The sequence below is a fragment of the Labrus mixtus genome, chromosome 18 (genome assembly GCF_963584025.1).
Source record: "Labrus mixtus chromosome 18, fLabMix1.1, whole genome shotgun sequence".
NCBI lineage: Eukaryota > Metazoa > Chordata > Actinopteri > Labriformes > Labridae > Labrus > Labrus mixtus.
In genome coordinates, this window is record NC_083629.1 from 16618847 (window position 1) to 16638419 (window position 19573).

Here is a 19573-nt window from a genome sequence, read left to right on the forward strand (position 1 = left end):
CAACACTTTACTTCTATCGTTTGTCACTTCTCACCTTCTGTGTGACCTTTGCTTGGACCACAGAGGGGCTCCTCTGTTCCAGCCTTCTCTGAACTGACCTCAGGCCAGCCTGGATTTCAGACAGCTTAGCACCCAGCCTGTGGACGGGACCACTCCTCTCCACCGCCGCTCCCACCTGAGGGATAGATCAAGAACAGACAAAAATCAACATTTACGCTATTTCCCATTGTTTTTGGTCAAAATACAAGTCTGTGTATGGGCTGGCATCTTCTACTCATCCTCAGAAGTTCAATTTCAGACTGTGAAAGAACGCTCCACTGCGCTTCAACATTTTGAAGAAATTGAAAAGCTATTTGGCTCAGAAAACAACGAGACTACCACAAAGGTATCTGTAGTGACGTTACTGTCCAACACTGATTGAAGGTTATTTTCTATGCCAGACTTATCCCAGGACAATCATTGGATGACTTTCTTTGTCATTTCTGAGTCATATAAATATTAGCTTTTTTGTCCAAGCAAACAAATGAAAAATCTGAAACTTGTATAACATCCAATCCTGCATTACAAAAACACCTCCCTCTAACTCTTCCCAGTTGTCATTTCAACCAACGACTCTACTTTTCCTGACTTTGTATACTTGGAATCTCTGTCTTTTTTTGTTCAAATTCAAATCTTCACTTGTTTACCTTCACTTCCACTTTCCGCAGGGACTGAGTGACTTCCTTCAGCTGGCCGTCGATATCGACCGGGACCAGGGTGTACATGTCCGAGTACTTCATCCTCAGGCTCTCCATGATGCGCTGGAGCAAAGCCTTCTGGGTACACAGCTGGCTGTGAACCTCCTGAAAAACAGAGGGAGAAGATATGTGGTCCAGGAAGAGGACACGGAGTACCAACAATAAGAACGGGACACTGTGTGTTCTGAAGCCATGCAAGAAAAATATCAATATTTACTGATTTGTTTCTTCTTTTTTTTTTTTAAATGACATTTCATTGAAAAGCACAAACATGACTGGTGTGATAATAGTTTCTCAGAACAGAAAAAAAAAAACATGGCTCCTCGGAAAAACACTTGTAAGCAGATTCATGACAAACAGTCACTGCGACCACACGTTCCTCAAAGCAACAACACCAGCACAATGTCTGTAAGCAGGGCATGTCTTCATGTATTAGTGTTTTATCTCCAGTACTGTAAATCTCGTATCTCATAGCACTTTTACACACAATCTCTCAACATCTCTCACTGAACAAACTGTCTGTGAGCTCTCTGTGATAATGTTTACCCGTTAGCGCTTTATCCCTCCTGTGCTGCTCTGATCAAACACGGCCTACCTCTCCAAAGCCCTTCAGCTCCACGGTACTTTAAGTCAACTCATTTCAGTTCTACAATAAAACGGCCAACAAACATAAAGGTGAGATAAAATACAGAGGAGACTACCTGCGTCTGAACACGTCCGATGCTCTGCTGAAGAGAGAGGGAGGTGCATCTTATCACTACAGGACACTAGGCACGTTTGTGTGTGTGTGTGTGTGTCTGTGTGTGTGTGTGTGTCTGTGTGTGATACAATAGAGGAGGAGAAAATTAGGGGGGAGACGGTTTCTTAGCAGTTGAGAGTGGGACAAGTGTTCAAGTGTTTGTGTGTGTTCTTGTGGGTCTATGCTTCAGGGAATACATTTGCATTTTAGAACAGATTTGTAACATTTAAAAGTTTTATGGGAAATAACTCATTTCAATAAAGTTGAATCAGTTTGGAAGAACTGGCCTGGCAAGGGGCGAGGGGCTAAACGGCCGTGTTGGAGTGTCTTCTCTGGTCAAAACAAAAACAAACCGGAATCTAAACTTAGAAGGAGGACATACTGGTTGTTTACAGAGAAGCCAGCACTTCAATATGGCATGTTTCCTTAATGTCTGATGATACAGTAAGGTCATTTTATGATTTAATTCAGTAGATATCTTACATATTGGTCCTTTAAAAAAAGAAAATTGAAAAATTTACGAAAAGGTAAAACTACTTTATAACCTGAGGACACTTTGTCAGGTCCTTGCATCGAGAAAGGGTCTCCTCGGGGTTAAGACCTTGTTTCAGGGTTTACATTATAATTAGGTTAACATTGAGGTGGGGGCTTTGAGAGAGTATTATGTCATCGAGGGGCCTCTCAAGTATAGGAGTGAATATGTGAATGTGTGTTTGTGTGTTTCCATGGACTGACTTGGCTACAAAGGCCACCTGGAAGATCCACTTACAGCGCAGAACAAAAGGTGTCTGCTACGAGAGGAGGGGTGAGGGTAGCCGACTGATGGGGGGGGGAGTTGTGGCATGTGGGGTAACTAAGGGGTCTGTTTAGGTCTTTCATCGGCTCAGACCCGCTGCAATGGTGAGGTATGAGTGTGTTACAGGAGAGAAAGCTAGAGTGGATGAGGAGATGCTGGCCTCTGCTCAGGTTTCAGGACAAAGGGCGGAGTGATTCTGCAGGTTGACGGGTTCACAGAAGGGAACTCTAAACAACGAAAGCCTTCAGGACTCAGGACAACCCAACCGTTAGATTCAGACTTTTCATAACTACCAGACACTTGCGTCAAACAGCCACTCTCTTTCACTATATTTAGTTGTAACTTCTTCAACATCATATACATATTGAATGTTTGCCCCAAATAATGGGAGCATAGAATCCCAAAGAATTCTTAGAAATACTTTGAGAACTGCTGCACATTTCTTTCAGTGCAAAAACAATGACATACATTATTTTTGGGGATTCTGACCTGTAGCTCTTGTGTGCTGCGGCTCTGCTCCATCTCTGACAGAAGACCATCTGCAGCCTCCAGCCAGACCGTGACGCCCTGCAGCTCCTCCCGAAGCTTTTCTCTCTCCTCCAGTTCCACCCTGGCCGACTCCAAACCCTGCCTGCTCCTCTGCTTCACACTGTGAAGACACACAAACATATCCGACAATAAAAAACAGCGGTTCAACAAATTAACAACACCGAAGCTTAAATCTATAAAGTGAGAGTCTGCACTGAGAGCATCCACAGTTCATCTGAAAGCAGGCGAGGCTGCACAAACTCAGGGGCACTGCAGTGAATATCTGGCCCCCTTTCCCTGAGTGTTCATCCAGGCATGGGATGGCTTATGGGTAATTGAGTTTTTTTTTGTGTCAACAGCCAAATACCTGCTTTACACGTTATTTTTTTATCCTTCAGAAATGTGCATTTAAAAGAAAACAAATATTTCATTTAATTTCAAATCACATCACATTGCATCCCAAAGCGTTGCATTGCATCGTTTCATACAAAAGCTTACCATACCACTCATAGTATCGTATGATATCATGTCTCATCACATTGCATTTATCTTACCTGCCGTATCGTCCCTGCATCGCCTGCAGTTTCTGACAGATAGGAGTGGAAGGAGCCTGCTCGAGGTGGGCGGGGACACCCAGCAGCCTGGCAGTGCGCAGCTCCAGTGCGGACAAGGCACGGTGTTCGCAGTCCAGCCTGTCCTGGTACTGTTCCCAGGACTGCAGCAGGTCCTGGAGCTCCTCAGTCGAGGCTTTAACCCGAGAGCTATCAGGAAGCTCCGCCTCCACCTGGTCCAGGACGGCTGAGGCTTTCTCCACCTGAGAAGAGGAAAAAAGTAAGGTCTCAATAATGTCTAACAGGAACAATAATATGTGAAAATATGAGCAGCCGTTAGCGATTCATTCTGGTGTTTTACTTACACTGTCAGTGATTTGGCTCCATTCAGTGACCCTCTGTTTACTTCTGGTTTTCAGCCACAGTGTGCAACGACGTAGTCTTGCTAGCCGTTTCCAGAGAGCAGTCACGCTGGCCTCCCTGCCTCCAAAACAGCTCTGCTCTGGACACCACTCCTTTAGCTCCTCCAGACGCCTCTGCAGTGACTCCACCTCCTCAGACAAAGCCTGTTAGTCAAATACATTTTCTATTAATAAAGGTAAGGAAAGATTAAGATGCAAGGAGAAAATCTCAAAGACAAAAAAAGGAACATTTTTTCTTGCATGTTTCAAAGTTCTCTTTGTCTTATTGCACAATTACTTTAACTCAACGTTGCAGTAATATGGCAACCTGGGAATGACATTTTTTTATACGTACTTCAAGCTTGGCTTGCTGGTCAGTACAGCCAGCGAGACAGGTGACTTTTTGACAGATGAATTGTGAGAGGCTGTTCTCTGCGCTGTTCAAAGTCTTGATGATTTTCTCTTGACACTTGGTGAATTTTTGGTGGTTTTCTGCACATCTAAAACAAAAACTCTGATCCATTAATGTCCACTAACAAGAAAATATTCCTTCACTTACTGTATATGCCAAAGAAAAAGAAGTTCAGAAATCAGACTTTCATCTTGGGATTTATTTTTTGTTTATTTTTTGCTTTACCTGCTTAGACAGTCCAGGTGCACGTGGCCTCTTGCCTGGAGAGTGGACATCCTCACCAGGAGCTGGCTCAGAATGTTCTCCTGTAGCTGCTCCACCCTCTGGGGGGACACGTAAGGATGCAGCTCGTTCAGGCTCTGGAGCTTCTCAACGTGCGTCTGGAATTGCTGCTGCAGTGAAGCCAAAGCCTGCTGCGTCTGCTCCACCCTCTCAGAGCAGAGGCCAGCAGAGCCGTGTGGCGGCAGCAGGGAGACCTCGATGTCTCTCAGGAATTGGGCTGCCTGTCTGACAGCGTCTGTGTAGTTTCGGAAAGACTCTCTGGCTTTGGAGATTTCCAGCTAAAAAATCAACCAGGACATAACTTCTTATCAGAATCGGACGATTACATTCCAGCACTTTTTTTTCTTTTCAATCTATCCAAAGTGTACATCAGCAGATGAAAGCCACTTATTCTGGTCTTGCCCAAAACTAAATATTTTCTGATATTTTCAAGCGCTTAAGTATGTGTGACAGTAGTCATGTTTGTCTGAACTGACCCTTACTAACTGTATCCCACTTGGAACAAAGGATAAATCAATATGGCAAAATAAAGATTTCTGTATTTTAAAAATCTGGCTACCAGAAATTACCGATGTGTTACACATGGAGAGACATTTATCGAAAACAACCTAAAGTGTTACCCTGTGTGCAAACAGATGTCTACTTTCCATATATGTGCACATGCACCATGGTCTTACACTGTGACTGTCTTAACAGTTGATTGGGATCCTACAAAAGTAGAGCATTTTCTTTTGCACTGTTGTGTCCTGTATAATTTTCCGTTCTCCTTTTTGTCTTTGATAACCCATGTAGGATGGAGTTTCTTTTGTAACTCTGGTGTTTGAATGCAAAACTGAACATAGATTTAAAGGAAACACATAGGCAATGAAAAACCACAAGAGGGGAAACAACTCAACTGACCATCTGTTTGTCACTTTCATTGAGGAGTACTTTCTTCAAGACCATCAAATCTTGGGATTGTTCGTTTCCCTTGTTTTGCTCCAGAACCTCCAAAGCTCTCATTCTTGACTCGACAGTCTTTTTCAAATACATGATTCTCCGGTACTCGTTGTCAATTGCTGTATCATTTGCCTCCAACGTGTGGCGTTTCTGCAGCTCTTGTTGGGTATTCTGGAGAAATGCCCCAGCGGCTTGCCTCTCTGTGTCCAGGTCCAGTTCCTTCATCAGTTTCCACTCTATGATGCTGAGGTTGTTGTATAGCATCATCTCCAAGGTGTCATTGCTATCCTCGTTCTGTTTGAGCCTCAGTCGCTCTGCGTTAAGCTGGGAGGGGTACAGGTCAGCAGAGATCAGCTGGAGTTTGGAATGAGCCTCCTTGGACAAATGCCTCATCAGTGGAAACTGGACCAGAAGGGTCTGACAGACTTTGTACTTCTCCACGGGGTCTTTCCTGTCATCTTTGGTCTCGTGGACCTGCTCCTCGATTTTCTCCCTGAGGTCCTCCACACACTGCCTCATGTTCAAGTATCCCTCATGATCTTGGGCTCTCGATTCCAGGGTGACCGTTTTGCTGTACAGCTCAGAAATGACTGCGTAAAGTTCCTTTGATTTTTCTTGGGGAATCCACGGTTGCAGAAGGTCAACCCGGGACTTGTGCTCCAAAATCATCTGTTTGAAAGGCTCCAATGCTTGTAGGGACTCTCGGGTGATGGGAAACCTGTTTCTATTCAGATCTACGAGTATCTGCCGCAGGCTTTTTTCAACGGCTACCAGGTCTTTCTTGCTTGACTCTACAGTCTCTGTGAGTTCGTCCAGCTCCTTCTTGTTGGCCTTCTCATAGCTGCTAATGGCTCTGATTTCCTCTTGAAGGGTGGTAAGCTTGTCAAAAAGCCTGCAGTTCTCTGTGATGCTGAGTTCTGAGGCAAGGTCTTTACTCTTCATTAGAAGAGCCTCACAAACAGCAGACTGCTTCTCAGCCTCTGCCAGGGTAGCTTGGATCTGACGAACTCTGCGCTCAAACTCAGAAGGATTCCTGAGCTCATTATCCACACTTCTGGTAGCCTCTCTATTAAGCTGAGCCACAACCCAGGAGTCCAGGTCGGCAATCTGCTCTGACAGCTTCTCTCTGGTTTGAAGTCCTGACTCTGTCTCTCTAACAGCCTTTGCTAGCTTATCAGTAGTCGAATTTGAGAGTTCTTCAAGGGATCCCAAAGATTTGCGCACCATTGGCACCTCTTCGGTCTGGTCCAGCTGAGGAAGGAGCTCTGTCACCTCCTCCACCAGCGACTCCAGCTGGCCCTGTTTGGCGAGGACCTCAGACTGCAGCTTCTTTAGGTCTCTAAGCTGTTGGTGCACCTCCTCAGGCAGAAAAGCCACCCTCTTCCTTCTGCCCTCAATGTCACTCTCCGTTTGCTTCGCCCAGGCAAGTCCATCCCTCATCACTACAATGATTTTCTCCATGGTGGGGTTGCTGCTGTTCTGCGTTTGGGAGGACACCAGTTCCTCTGTGTGGCAAAGTTGGTCTTTGACCCTCTGAAGGTCCTGCTCTATCTTTTTAGTTTCTGTCTCCCAATGGGAGCTGAGGAGCAGAGCCTGTAACTGTTTCTGCAAATGAAGGTATTTCTGCTGGGCAGCTTTAACTTCAGCATTTGCCGCCATCAGTTTCTGGGCTTTATTGCAATCCCATGGAGCACCTGAGGAAGGCTTGGCTTCAAGGTCTTTGCTTATAGCCTCCAAATCTTCCTGAAGACTTGATATCTCTGACAGAAGGCAGCTGGTCTCTTGGGAATGGATATTTGTGTTATACAAGGATCTCTCCACAGCTCTTTCTAGGCCCCTCCATTGCACTTGCAGGTTCTTGTAATCAGCCTGTGCAGTAGCTCGTTCAGACCGACTAAGATGGGGGCATACCTTGGTATGGGCCAAGAGCATTTGCCCAAGCACTGCTCTGTTCTCCTCCATACTTCTCTGTGAGGAAGTCAGTCGCTCTGCCTCTTTGAGGCTGCTTTCCTCTGGGGACCTGAAAGAAAAACAGTCACGTTTTAAATCACATTCTTGGCATTCACAGAGGTACAACATTAAAGACATGACTATCATAGCTTTTTAAAATCTTTTTTTGTCTGGCTGCTTGCTGCATGTATTTTGAAGTAGTGTTTAAGGGTTTTTATTAGTATCTGCTATCAAAACATCAGATTCTGATGAACAATAATCCCAAACAGTTATTGGTGGATGACTCTGTGCCATGTATATGTATTAGGTAACACCACTAGTCATTTAGCACAATCAGTTGGGATCTTTAGTAAAGAAATTATAAGTCAACCATGGGTAAAAACTCACGTTCTAACAGCATCCAGTTCTGCTGTTAATTTCTCCAGGGTGGTTTCCGCTGCTTTGGTCTGCCTGCAGTAATCCGTCACGTCCTGCAGCTGGGCCTCTTTATTTTGGATGATGGCCGCAGCATCCTGAACAGCAGTACTCCACTGGTCCTCCAGCTGCTGCAGGGCATCCGTGTTCTCAGCATCAGCTAGTCTCATTTTAGAGAGCAATGACACCTGTTCTTCAGCGGTCTCTCTGCATTTCTGTACTCGGCAACGGACAGTAAATACAGAAGACATTTTTTAAAAGCCAGTAGTTATCGTGATATTTTTTAAATTCTGCAGATTATAAATGAAAAGGGCCTGCAGCACAAGCACTTTGTTCTGCCAATATATAGTTAACATTTCAATGGAACAGGCTACTACAGGTACTCATAACAGATGTCCATTACTCGAGGCACTTTGGCATTGATACCTATGCTTTTCAACATGTTGTCCAACTCCACCTGTATCGACGAATCAGGCTGCTGCAATAAATTATTATTTTTATCACTAATCTACTGAGTCATGCATGCTGTCATTCTGTTTCCCACCTGAGCCTCCTCAAACTGCTGTGCCATGGCTGTTGGGTTGAGCTCAGCTGGTTGGTTCTTGCAGCTCAGGACTTTACAAACCAGCCTGCTTAGACGAGTTTCCAGATCTCTAGTGGATGTAATCAGACCCTCTGGAGCATCCTTAGTTGGTTTACCCTAAGGGCACAGAAACAAGAAAAATGGTTTTGATGAGGTCCAATAATGAACACAAACCGAAGCTAATATGCTCAGTCCCTTTAGAACCTACAGAAGAAGTTTCTTTCCATGTACTTTGCCACTGAAAGTAGGAAGTGAGTAACCTATAATTTCCTTTTGTTTTAAAATGTCTTTAATTTTCTTGTTGTTTTATGTCATTATACAGCAGTGCTGACTTTAAATGCTAATCCCACCTGTACTTTCATTTTGGATTCCTCAGTGAGCGGACTGCTTGGTCCTGTTCCCATGTGTAGCTGTATGTCTTTGAAGATATTCCTCATGGTGGATCCTTCAGGCTCCTCCAGAACAAGTTTCTCAGTCTTCGCAGCACTTGCCTCGGCCGGAGATTTATTTTCCTGCGGCTGGGATCCTTCCATCAGGGATATCGCACCCCAGTTAGTGACAGTTGAAGATTGCTGGACTGCCTGCAGTGATGTTGGAGACACCTTGTCAGTCTTGTACACCAGCTCCTATTGTGAAAACGAAACAAAAGTATTAATGCAAGAAAAGCCATGACATACAGCTGTATTAAGTTGCATTTGAGCTCAGAGCTGTAACCTGTCTATCCCATCTGAAGTATTGGATTCCTCTGGTTTAAGTGTGCTAGAACATATCCCTTTACTGTAGCTCATATTCCTACCCTGAGGCACTGAAACTGTCAACAGTGCTGATGTTAAAGTCTTGCGTTGGAATTATTTGCTTGTAAGTCACACAATGTAGCTCCTTTTGCCATTTTAACAGCATCAAATGTAAAAATCTTAAGAACTTTGAAATCTAGGTATTTTCAAACTTTTACAGATGCACTAAAAGTATCATGATCAGACGTCCATGCACCATTGAGGAGAGTTAAAAGGCATGTTCAAACAAGTGTGAGACTGTAAATAATACAAAATGTACACATGAGCCTTCCCTGGCGCCAGGAAACTCTATAATTATCATCTTTTTTACAAGTTACTCTCTCTCTGACTACTCAACTTATTATTGAAAATGTAATATTATCTTCAATTGAAGGTACAAAGCTATTCTGCATTCTTAACATTAACTGTGCTACTGGGGTAATTTTACTTTATCATCCTCACCTCCATGACATGACATACCTGCGGTGATCGCATACTCCTCACTTCCCCACCAGTGGTTGTGGTTGTTGCCATTGGAGCCTTTTGTGTTTCAACTTTGTCCATCTTTTCCATTCCCTCCTCCTGAGTCGTCCTCTCCTCTCCCCCTTTCAGCTCTTTTTTCTTTTCCTCTGCATCTGTTTGGACTCTGGATTGAGGTAGGAATTCAGTAATGGTTTCTTTCACTTCGACCCTGACCGTCTTGACGGCAGACTTGTGAGAGAGAAGGTCAGGGGTGGACACCTCCTTGCCTTCTTCCACTGCTCCAAACTGGCTACTTGATTCCACCCTTGGTTCCTGTCCTCTTGTGAGAGTTTTGTCTTTTTTAGCAGCAATGGGGATTTCTTCTTTTTCAGCAGACTTTTCATCAAGGCTTCTCGGTACAACATGCACATCACTTGGGGACCCCTTTTCCTGTTTTTCATCCACAGCACAATCCCTGACATCTTTCAGGCTACCCTGTGTGGTTTTGAAGCGTTCTTGCTGTGTCACAGTTGAGCTTGGTTTCTCTTTGCCTTGTTCTGATAAGCTTAAATCAGGTACTTCAGGCTGTTTCTGGATGTTCTCCATAAATACAGACTTTTCTTTCATGGTGTCAGATGCATTCTGCTTGCCCTGTGTCACCACTTGAGAGGGCTGTCCCTGGGTCTTCACTTCAACCATGGAAATATTTACTGCAGTCTTTTCAGGCTGAATGTCAGGTGAAGTCAGCTCTTTATTTCCAGGCACTTTTCCGCTCTTAATGACTGCTTGACCTACAGACTTTTCGACCAGGCTCTTGGCCGCATCATGAATGGCTTTTGGTGGCACTTTAGCATGCTTGTCCTGTACATCATGATCCTTCACCTTTTTGGGTCCTTCCTGTGTGGTTTTCACAAGCTCCAGCTTAACCAATGTTTCACCGGGTTTTACAATTTCTTGCTCCGCTAAACCTTTCCCTGCAAGTTTTGTCTCTGCTTCACTTGGCTGCACAGCTGCAAAAGCAACAGAGGTGGACTGGGAGGGTTCACTCTGAGGGACATTCACTTGCTTTTCAGTGACAACTTTTTGCAATTCTACGATTGTCTTCACTGCTGCCTTTTCCGTTTTAACTTCAGGAATAGGCTTATCTTTATTTTCTGGTGCCGTGTCTCTCTTGATAGTTGTTTGAACAATATCTGTTCTTGGCTCTTTTGCTATTGTGACCAATGTGTTTTCCTCCTCTAAACCCGTCATGATATCTAGCTCTAGGATTCGCACATCAGGCCCCATGTGGATTTTTTCCATTCTTATCTTTTGGCCAGATTCATCGTAGACCTTAGGTTCATCAGGCATACCAAGCATTGAAACTTTAGGATGCTCCTCTTGGACCCCTTTTTCTGCCTTAGATCTGTCCTGTGAAGTTTTCATGAGCTCTATCTTGGTTTCAGTTTGGTTTGGTTTTACTAAGTCTTGCTCATACAAGCTTATCTCTATGAATTCTGTTACTGCCTCATTTGATTGTGTTGATTCTGAAGCGGGAGAAGTTGGTTGAGCAGAGTCCCTTAGAGCTAGATTATCTTTACTTTTAGTGTTGCTTTCTTGCACCTTTATCTTGGTAACCTGAACTGCAGCTTTCTCTGGCATAACATCAGCAGTGGTAGCACCTGTGTTTTCTTGTAATCCATCACGGAGAACATGTGTTTGTACAATATCTCTCACTGGCTCTTTTGCTACTTGAACAGGAATGTCTTCCTTCTGCTCCTGGCCTGCTGGTAAATCTAGCTGTAGGACTCGCACTTCAGGCTCCATCTGTATTTCTTCCAGTTTACCAGGCTTCACTCCCCAGCTCTTGAGTGCATCTTCAGTGCCATGTGCTGATACTTCAGCATGGACTGCTTTTTCACCATGTGGCTTGTCCTTATTGGTTCTATCCAAAGGCATCAGCTGACTCACAGGTTCATTTGACTTTATGTCTTTTTTGGATGAGCTTATTTTAGAAGATTCCATATCTGCCTTATGAGGCTGCCCCGCTGCAGAAACAGCAGAGGTAGTTTGAGTGGAGCCACTTTGCGCCAGAGGCTTCGCCTCCAACTGATTAGACTCTCGCCCACTTATCAGGGTGGACCTGGTCTCAGGCAGATCAAGAACCAGATACCTTTGCTTAACCTCAGTTGTGATTTTCATTAGCCCGTCCTTGGCATCTGCCTCAGGTGGTGTGTCAGTAGGCTTGGTGAAAAGTGGTGGTCGGGTTTGAGGTAAAGTACTTGTGTCTTTTTCCTTAGGCAGGGTAATGGTTTGTTTTGGGGCTTCTTTAGGTCTGGCTTTAGCATCCTGTAACTGGGGCTTAGTATCTACTTTTCCTGAGGATTGTACAGAAGTGGTATCAGCCTTTTCTAACACAGGTTTACTTTCACTTCTGATCAATGGCTTAGTATCAGCCATCTGTACAAAACTGTCAGGCGTGTCCAGAATCAATGTAGCCACTTTTTTTCCAGGGAGCTCCTGAATGGTTCCACGTACCTCAAGAGTAAGCATTTTACTAACAGGACTGACATCCTTAAGAGCCTCTGCAGGTTCAAGTTTCTTAGGGATACTTGATTCATCAGTATCCTTAATTGGAGGATGGCTCATTGATTCAGTTTTGGTTGGTGGAAGATTTGTTGTAACAAGTTCTGAGGATGGTTTTGAACTCTTTGACTGATCCTTGGCAGGGGAAGGCCTTGCTTTGTCATCAACAGTTAGTGTTGTGACAACCTCTTGGGTTGAAAATGGCTTTTGACTGTCTGGCTCATCCTTGTTTTTGGTCAATTCAGTGTTAGCAAGCTCCAGAGAAAGTTCAAGGCTCTTTGACTTTTCTTTGGAAGATGGAAGCATTCCTTTTTCCAAAGCAATTGCTTGAGTGATTTCAGTCGGTGTGGTTGTCGTCCCTTGAGTTGAAAATGGCTTCTGAATCTTCGGCTCTTCCTTGGTCTTTGTCAAGTCTGCTGTAGCAAGCTCTGGGGAAAGTTTAAGACCCTTTGTCTTTCTCTTGGTTGGTGAAAGTGTTTCTTTTTCTACAACAGCAATTTCAGTTGGTGATTTGACCGTTTCTTGTGTCGGTGATGGCTTCTGGCTGCCAGGCCCTTCCGTTGTCTTTGTCAGCTGGGTTGTACTGAGTTCTGTTGATACTTTCACAACCTTCGACGTTTCATCGGCAAGTGACACCTTTGTCTTTTCCTCAGTCACAATTTGAGTTTGTGCTGTGACCACTCCTGGAGTTGTAGGTGGCTTCTGACTGTCAGGCTCTTCCTTGGTCTTTGCTGGCTCTGTTTTAGCAACTTCTTGGTAAGGTTTATTTCCCTTTGCCTTTCTTTTGGTTGGGGATAGCTCACCTTGTTCAACAACAGTAGTTTCAATTATTTTAGTTGGTACTGCGACCACCACTGGAGTTGAAAATAGCTCTTTCTTGGTCTTTTCCAACTCTGATGTAGCAAGTTCGGGGGAAGGTTTAATACTCTGTGACTGTTCTTTGGTAGGTGACAGCTTTGCTTTTTCTGCAAAAGTTATTTCAGTCATTTCAGTTGGTCCTATGTCCCTGCCCTGAGACAGCGATGGCTTCTGGCTGCCAGGCCCTTCCTTTGTCCTTGTCAGCTGAGTTGGACCGAGTTCTGTTGATACTTTCACAACCTTCGACTTTTCATCGGCAGGTGACACCTTTGTCTTTTCCTCAGTCACAATTTGAGTTTGTGCTGTGACCACCCCTGGAGTTGTAGATGGCTTCTGACTGTCAGGCTCTTCCTTGGTCTTTGCTGGCTCTGATTTAGCAACTTCTTGGGAAAGTTTATTTCCCTTTGCCTTTCTTTTGGTTGGGGATAGCTCACCTTGTTCAACAACAGTAGTTTCAATTATTTTAGTTGGTACTGCGACCACCACTGGAGTTGAAAATAGCTCTTTCTTGGTCTTTTCCAACTCTGATGTAGCAAGTTCTGGGGAAGGTTTAAGACTCTGTGACTGTTCTTTGGTAGGTGAAAGCTTTGCTTTTTCTGCAAAAGTTATTTCAGTCATTTCAGTTGGTCCTATGTCCATGCCCTGAGACAGCGATGGCTTCTGGCTGCCAGGCCCTTCCTTTGTCCTTGTCAGCTGAGCTGTACCGAGTTCTGTTGATACTTTCACAACCTTCGACTTTTCATCGGCAGGTGACACCTTTCTCTTTTCCTCAGTCACAATTTGAGTTTGTGCTGTGACCACCCCTGGAGTTGTAGATGGCTTCTGACTGTCAGGCTCTTCCTTGGTCTTTGCTGGCTCTGATTTAGCAACTTCTTGGGAAAGTTTATTTCCCTTTGCCTTTCTTTTGGTTGGGGATAGCTCACCTTGTTCAACAACAGTAGTTTCAATTATTTTAGTTGGTACTGCGACCACCACTGGAGTTGAAAATAGCTTTTTCTTGGTCTTTTCCAACTCTGATGTAGCAAGTTCGGGGGAAGGTTTAATACTCTGTGACTGTTCTTTGGTAGGTGAAAGCTTTGCTTTTTCTGCAAAAGTTATTTCAGTCATTTCAGTTGGTCCGATGTCCATGCCCTGAGACAGCGATGGCTTCTGGCTGCCAGGCCCTTCCTTTGTCCTTGTTAGCTGAGTTGTACCGAGTTCTGTTGATACTTTCACAACCTTCGACTTTTCATCGGCAGGTGACACCTTTCTCTTTTCCTCAGTCACAATTTGAGTTTGTGCTGTGACCACTCCTGGAGTTGTAGGTGGCTTCTGACTGCTAGGCCCTTCCTTTGACTTCTTCCTGACCAGTTTACCTTTGGTTTCTTCCACAACAGCAGCCTCAGTTTTCTGACTCTCAGGTTTATCTATTTCACACGTTTCGGTCTTTTCAGAAGGTTTTACACCTTTAACCTTTATTTTTGTTGGTGAAAGTTTTCCTTTCTCATCTGTAGTAATTCCAGATGTTGCTTTGACCCCTGCAGGAGTAGTAGTTTGCTTCTGACTCTCAACCCCTGTCCTTGTCAGCTGAGTTGTACCAAGTTCTGGTGATACTTTCACAACCTTCAACGTTTCATCAGCAGGTGACACCTTTCTCTTTTCCTCAGTCACAATTTGAGTTTGTGCTGTGACCACTCCTGGAGTTGTAGGTGGCTTCTGACTTCTTTTGGTTGGGGATAGCTCACCTTGTTCAACAACAGTGGTTTCAATTATTTTAGTTGGTACTGCGACCACCACTGGAGTTGAAAATAGCTCTTTCTTGGTCTTTTCCAGCTCTGTTGTAGCAAGTTCTGGGGAAGGTTTAAGACTCTGTGACTGTTCTTTGGTAGGTGAAAGCTTTGCTTTTTCTGCAAAATGTATTTTAGTCATTTCAGTTGGTCCTATGTCCATGCCCTGAGACAGCGATGACTTCTGGCTGCCAGGCCCTTCCTTTGTCCTTGTCAGCTGAGTTGGACCGAGTTCTGGTGATACTTTCACAACCTTCGACGTTTCATCGGCAGGTGACACCTCTCTCTTTTCCTCAGTCACAATTTGAGTTTGTGCTGTGACCACCCCTGGAGTTGTAGATGGCTTCTGACTGTCAGGCTCTTCCTTGGTCTTTGCTGGCTCTGATTTAGCAACTTCTTGGGAAAGTTTATTTCCCTTTGCCTTTCTTTTGGTTGGGGAAAGCTCACCTTGTTCAACAACAGTAGGTTCAATTATTTTAGTTGGTGATGCGACCACCACTCGAGTCGAAGAAAGTTCTTTCTTGGTCTTTTCTAGGTCAGTTAGAGCAAGTTCTGTGGAAGGTTTGATTCCCTTTGACTGTTCTTTAGTATGTGAAAGCTTTGCTTTTTCTGCAACAGTTATTTCAGTCATTTCAGTTGGTCCTATGTCCATGCCCTGAGACAGCGATGGCTTCTGGCTGCCAAGCCCTTCCTTTGTCCTTATCAGCTGAGTTGTACCGAGTTCTGTTGATACTTTCACAACCTTCGACTTTTCATCGGCAGGTGACACCTTTCTCTTTTCCTCAGTCACAATTTGAGTTTGTGCTGTGACCACTCCTGGAGTTGTAGGTGGCTTCTGACTGCTAGGCCCTTCCTTTGACTTCTTCCTGACCAGTTTACCTTTGGTTTCTTCCACAACAGCAGCCTCAGTTTTCTGACTCTCAGGTTTATCTATTTCACACGTTTCGGTCTTTTCAGAAGGTTTTACACCTTTAACCTTTATTTTTGTTGGTGAAAGTTTTCCTTTCTCATCTGTAGTAATTCCAGATGTTGCTTTGACCCCTGCAGGAGTAGTAGTTTGCTTCTGACTCTCAACCCCTGTCCTTGTCAGCTGAGTTGTACCAAGTTCTGGTGATACTTTCACAACCTTCAACGTTTCATCAGCAGGTGACACCTTTCTCTTTTCCTCAGTCACAATTTGAGTTTGTGCTGTGACCACTCCTGGAGTTGTAGGTGGCTTCTGACTTCTTTTGGTTGGGGATAGCTCACCTTGTTCAACAACAGTGGTTTCAATTATTTTAGTTGGTACTGCGACCACCACTGGAGTTGAAAATAGCTCTTTCTTGGTCTTTTCCAGCTCTGTTGTAGCAAGTTCTGGGGAAGGTTTAAGACTCTGTGACTGTTCTTTGGTAGGTGAAAGCTTTGCTTTTTCTGCAAAATGTATTTTAGTCATTTCAGTTGGTCCTATGTCCATGCCCTGAGACAGCGATGACTTCTGGCTGCCAGGCCCTTCCTTTGTCCTTGTCAGCTGAGTTGGACCGAGTTCTGGTGATACTTTCACAACCTTCGACGTTTCATCGGCAGGTGACACCTCTCTCTTTTCCTCAGTCACAATTTGAGTTTGTGCTGTGACCACCCCTGGAGTTGTAGATGGCTTCTGACTGTCAGGCTCTTCCTTGGTCTTTGCTGGCTCTGATTTAGCAACTTCTTGGGAAAGTTTATTTCCCTTTGCCTTTCTTTTGGTTGGGGAAAGCTCACCTTGTTCAACAACAGTAGGTTCAATTATTTTAGTTGGTGATGCGACCACCACTCGAGTCGAAGAAAGTTCTTTCTTGGTCTTTTCTAGGTCAGTTAGAGCAAGTTCTGTGGAAGGTTTAAGTCCCTTTGACTGTTCTTTAGTATGTGAAAGCTTTGCTTTTTCTGCAACAGTTATTTCAGTCATTTCAGTTGGTCCTATGTCCATGCCCTGAGACAGCGATGGCTTCTGGCTGCCAAGCCCTTCCTTTGTCCTTATCAGCTGAGTTGTACCGAGTTCTGTTGATACTTTCACAACCTTCGACTTTTCATCGGCAGGTGACACCTTTCTCTTTTCCTCAGTCACAATTTGAGTTTGTGCAGTGACCACCCCTGGAGTTGTAGATGGCTTCTGACTGCTAGGCCCTTCCTTTGACTTCTTCCTGACCAGTTTACCTTTGGTTTCTTCCACAACAGCAGCCTCAGTTTTCTGACTCTCAGGGTTATCTATTTCACACGTTTCGGTCTTTTCAGAAGGTTTTACACCTTTCACCTTTCTTTTTGTTGGTGAAAGTTTTCCTTTCTCATCTGCAGTAATTCCAGATGTTGATTTGACCCCTGCATGAGTAGTAGTTTGCTTCTGACTCTCATCCCCTGCCATGGCCATTTTCAACTCTGCAGTTTCAAGTTTCGGGGAAAGTGTCAGACCCTTTTCTGCAACAGTAGTTTCAGCAGATGTAGTCAGTGTTTTGACCAACACTTGTGTTGGAATTGGTTTCTGACGATCATGGATTTCCATTGATTTTCTCCTGATTGGTGTAACTCTGGTGTCCTCCAAAGCAGCCTCAATAATCTCGCTCTCTGGCTTTTCAATTACATGCACTTCCTTCAAATTTTGACTCTTTGAATGTCTTTTGGGTGGCAAGAGCTCACTTTTTCCCAGAATGTTTTCAGTAACTACTGTGACTTCCTGTTCAGCTGAAGGGGGCTGCCTTTCTTCAAGTTCTTTTCCATCCTCTTTTGACTCCATATCAGCGTCTGAAGTTGTGGAAAGGTCAAAACTTTTTGACTTCCTCCTGGTTGGTATGAGCTTTGTTCCTTTTAGAACAACTTCTTCAGTCTGCTCTAATGACTTCGGCCTGTCAGGCTCTGTTGCATCCTTAGTAACAAGTTCTAGGGAAAGTTTTCGACCCTCTAACTGCTTTTTGGTAGGTGAAAGCTTACCTTTTTCTGCAACAGTAAGTTTACCTAGTCCTGTGACCACATCTGCAGTTGAAGACTTTTGATTGTCAAGTTCTTTCTTAGTTTGTTCACTGTCTACATCAGGTGATCTTAGGTGAGCAACCGTCTTGGAAGTTGTGGAGGGGTCACCGTTCTTTGACTTTCTTCTGGTTGGTACCAGCTTTGCTTCTTCACTAACAGCAGCTTTATTTTGGTCAACAGAACTCATAGAAGGTTTCTGACCTTCTAGCTCTTGACTTGTCTGAGGTTCCTCGGTGTCAGCAGGTTTAAGAGGAAGTTCAGAACTCTTAGACTTTCTCTTGGGTGGTATTAACTTACTCTGTTCGAAAATGGCATTTTCAGCTTGCTCTTGACAAACCTCTGGGATGGCAGAGTCATTTTCTGGTTTGTGTTTGGTTTCCTTAGGCTCCACACTAAGGAGAGCTAAAGTCTCTGGGACTGCAGAAACCTCCAAACCCTTTGACTTCCTCCTGGGTGGTACAACTTCAGGTTCAGTTGTAACAGGGAGACCAGGGAATGTATCTGATACATCTAAAACAATTGTTGCTATATTCCTTGTTGCTTCCCCAACCACGGCTTCAGTTTGCAGTCTGGAGCTCAATGAAGGCTTCTGACTTCCAGGGTCCTTCTTAGTCTCTTCCACTTGATTGGTTGCATGCTCTGGGGAGAGGTTTGGAGCCTTTGACCTTCTTTTTGTTGGAGAAAGCTTAGTTTCTTTAACAACAATAGTTTCTGTCGGCTCTGTGACTCCCTGTGGGGTTGAAGAGGACTTTGAGCCATCAGGTTCTGACTTGTTATCTTCAAGTTCAACTTGCTGGACATTTGTAATAATTTCAGCACTCTTTGATTTTCTTGTGGTTGGTAGGAGCTTTGTGTCTTTCATAACAACATTTTCAGTTTCTGCCATCAAACTCAAAGCAGACTTTTGACTTTCTGGTTCTATCTGTGATGCCTGCTGGTCAGACTGAGATGGTTTTGTACTCTTAATCTTGGACCTTCGCTTGGGGGGGGAAATCTTACTTTGCTCTAAAACAGCTGTTTTGGTCAGCCCTTGAACTAACTCTGTGGTTGAAGGCTTCTCAGAGTCAGTGTTGCCCGTGATCTCTGCAGTTGTTATCTGCTCTGATATATCTAGAACAATGGTTGCCACATTCTTTGCTTCTTTCTCAGCAGCAGTTCCTGGAAAACCTTTGGGGAACCCTTGAGTAGAAGTACTTTTCACCACTTCAGGCTCCACTTTAGTCTGTGCAGTCTCAGTAGCAGTGATGGAAGTCTTGGACGTTTTCCTTGGTGGTACAATTGTAGTAGTTTCACTAACAACAGCTGCAGGCTGCTGCTTGGCCTTTTGGACTTGTAACTGTTCTTCAGGGGAGGGTTTTATTTTCTCAACTTTAACAGGCTCAGTTTTGGTTTGTGGCTTTGGACTTTCATATGGTGCCTTAAAAGTTTTTGAAGCATCTGTTGGACTCTGAGATTTCTTTTTTGTAGGTTCAGTTCTGGTTTGTTCCACAGGAGTAGTTTTTGTTTCTTCCGTGACAGCTGCCACAGTATGTATTGATGTTTTAGATTCAATTTGCAGCTCAGCTGAAACTGGCAAATCATCCTCAACAGATGAAGATTTTTCTGATAAAGAACTGCTTTTCTGTACTTTATCTTGATGCTTTTTCTCAGGTGACTGCTTGTTTTTTCTTGGTGGTGCCACTACAGATGTCTTTGTCTCCTCTTTTTTACCAGGCAGCTTTTGTTTACTCTTTTCATCAAGTTCCTTGAAGTAGAAAGAATAGCATTGATTAATACAAAGGTAGTCAATGTTTTTTGAATATAACATGCAACATTCAGTGAATTACATAGGACATATTAAG

The 19573-nt window shown here is 44.1% G+C and overlaps 1 protein-coding gene across 1 annotated transcript in view; it reads right to left on the bottom strand.

The window, feature by feature from the left end:
* syne2b (spectrin repeat containing, nuclear envelope 2b) overlaps positions 1-19573 on the bottom strand; it is a 136866-nt gene that overhangs the window by 68850 nt on the left and 48443 nt on the right. The window contains exons 57-68 of the mRNA XM_061063570.1: positions 9586-19476; positions 8683-8958; positions 8294-8449; positions 7723-7964; positions 5347-7405; positions 4390-4724; positions 4108-4252; positions 3717-3917; positions 3355-3614; positions 2762-2921; positions 687-842; positions 35-175 (exon numbers count right to left, since the gene is read on the bottom strand). Coding sequence (XP_060919553.1) covers positions 35-175; positions 687-842; positions 2762-2921; positions 3355-3614; positions 3717-3917; positions 4108-4252; positions 4390-4724; positions 5347-7405; positions 7723-7964; positions 8294-8449; positions 8683-8958; positions 9586-19476 — 14022 coding nt within the window. The remainder of the gene's footprint in view (positions 1-34; positions 176-686; positions 843-2761; positions 2922-3354; positions 3615-3716; positions 3918-4107; positions 4253-4389; positions 4725-5346; positions 7406-7722; positions 7965-8293; positions 8450-8682; positions 8959-9585; positions 19477-19573) is intronic.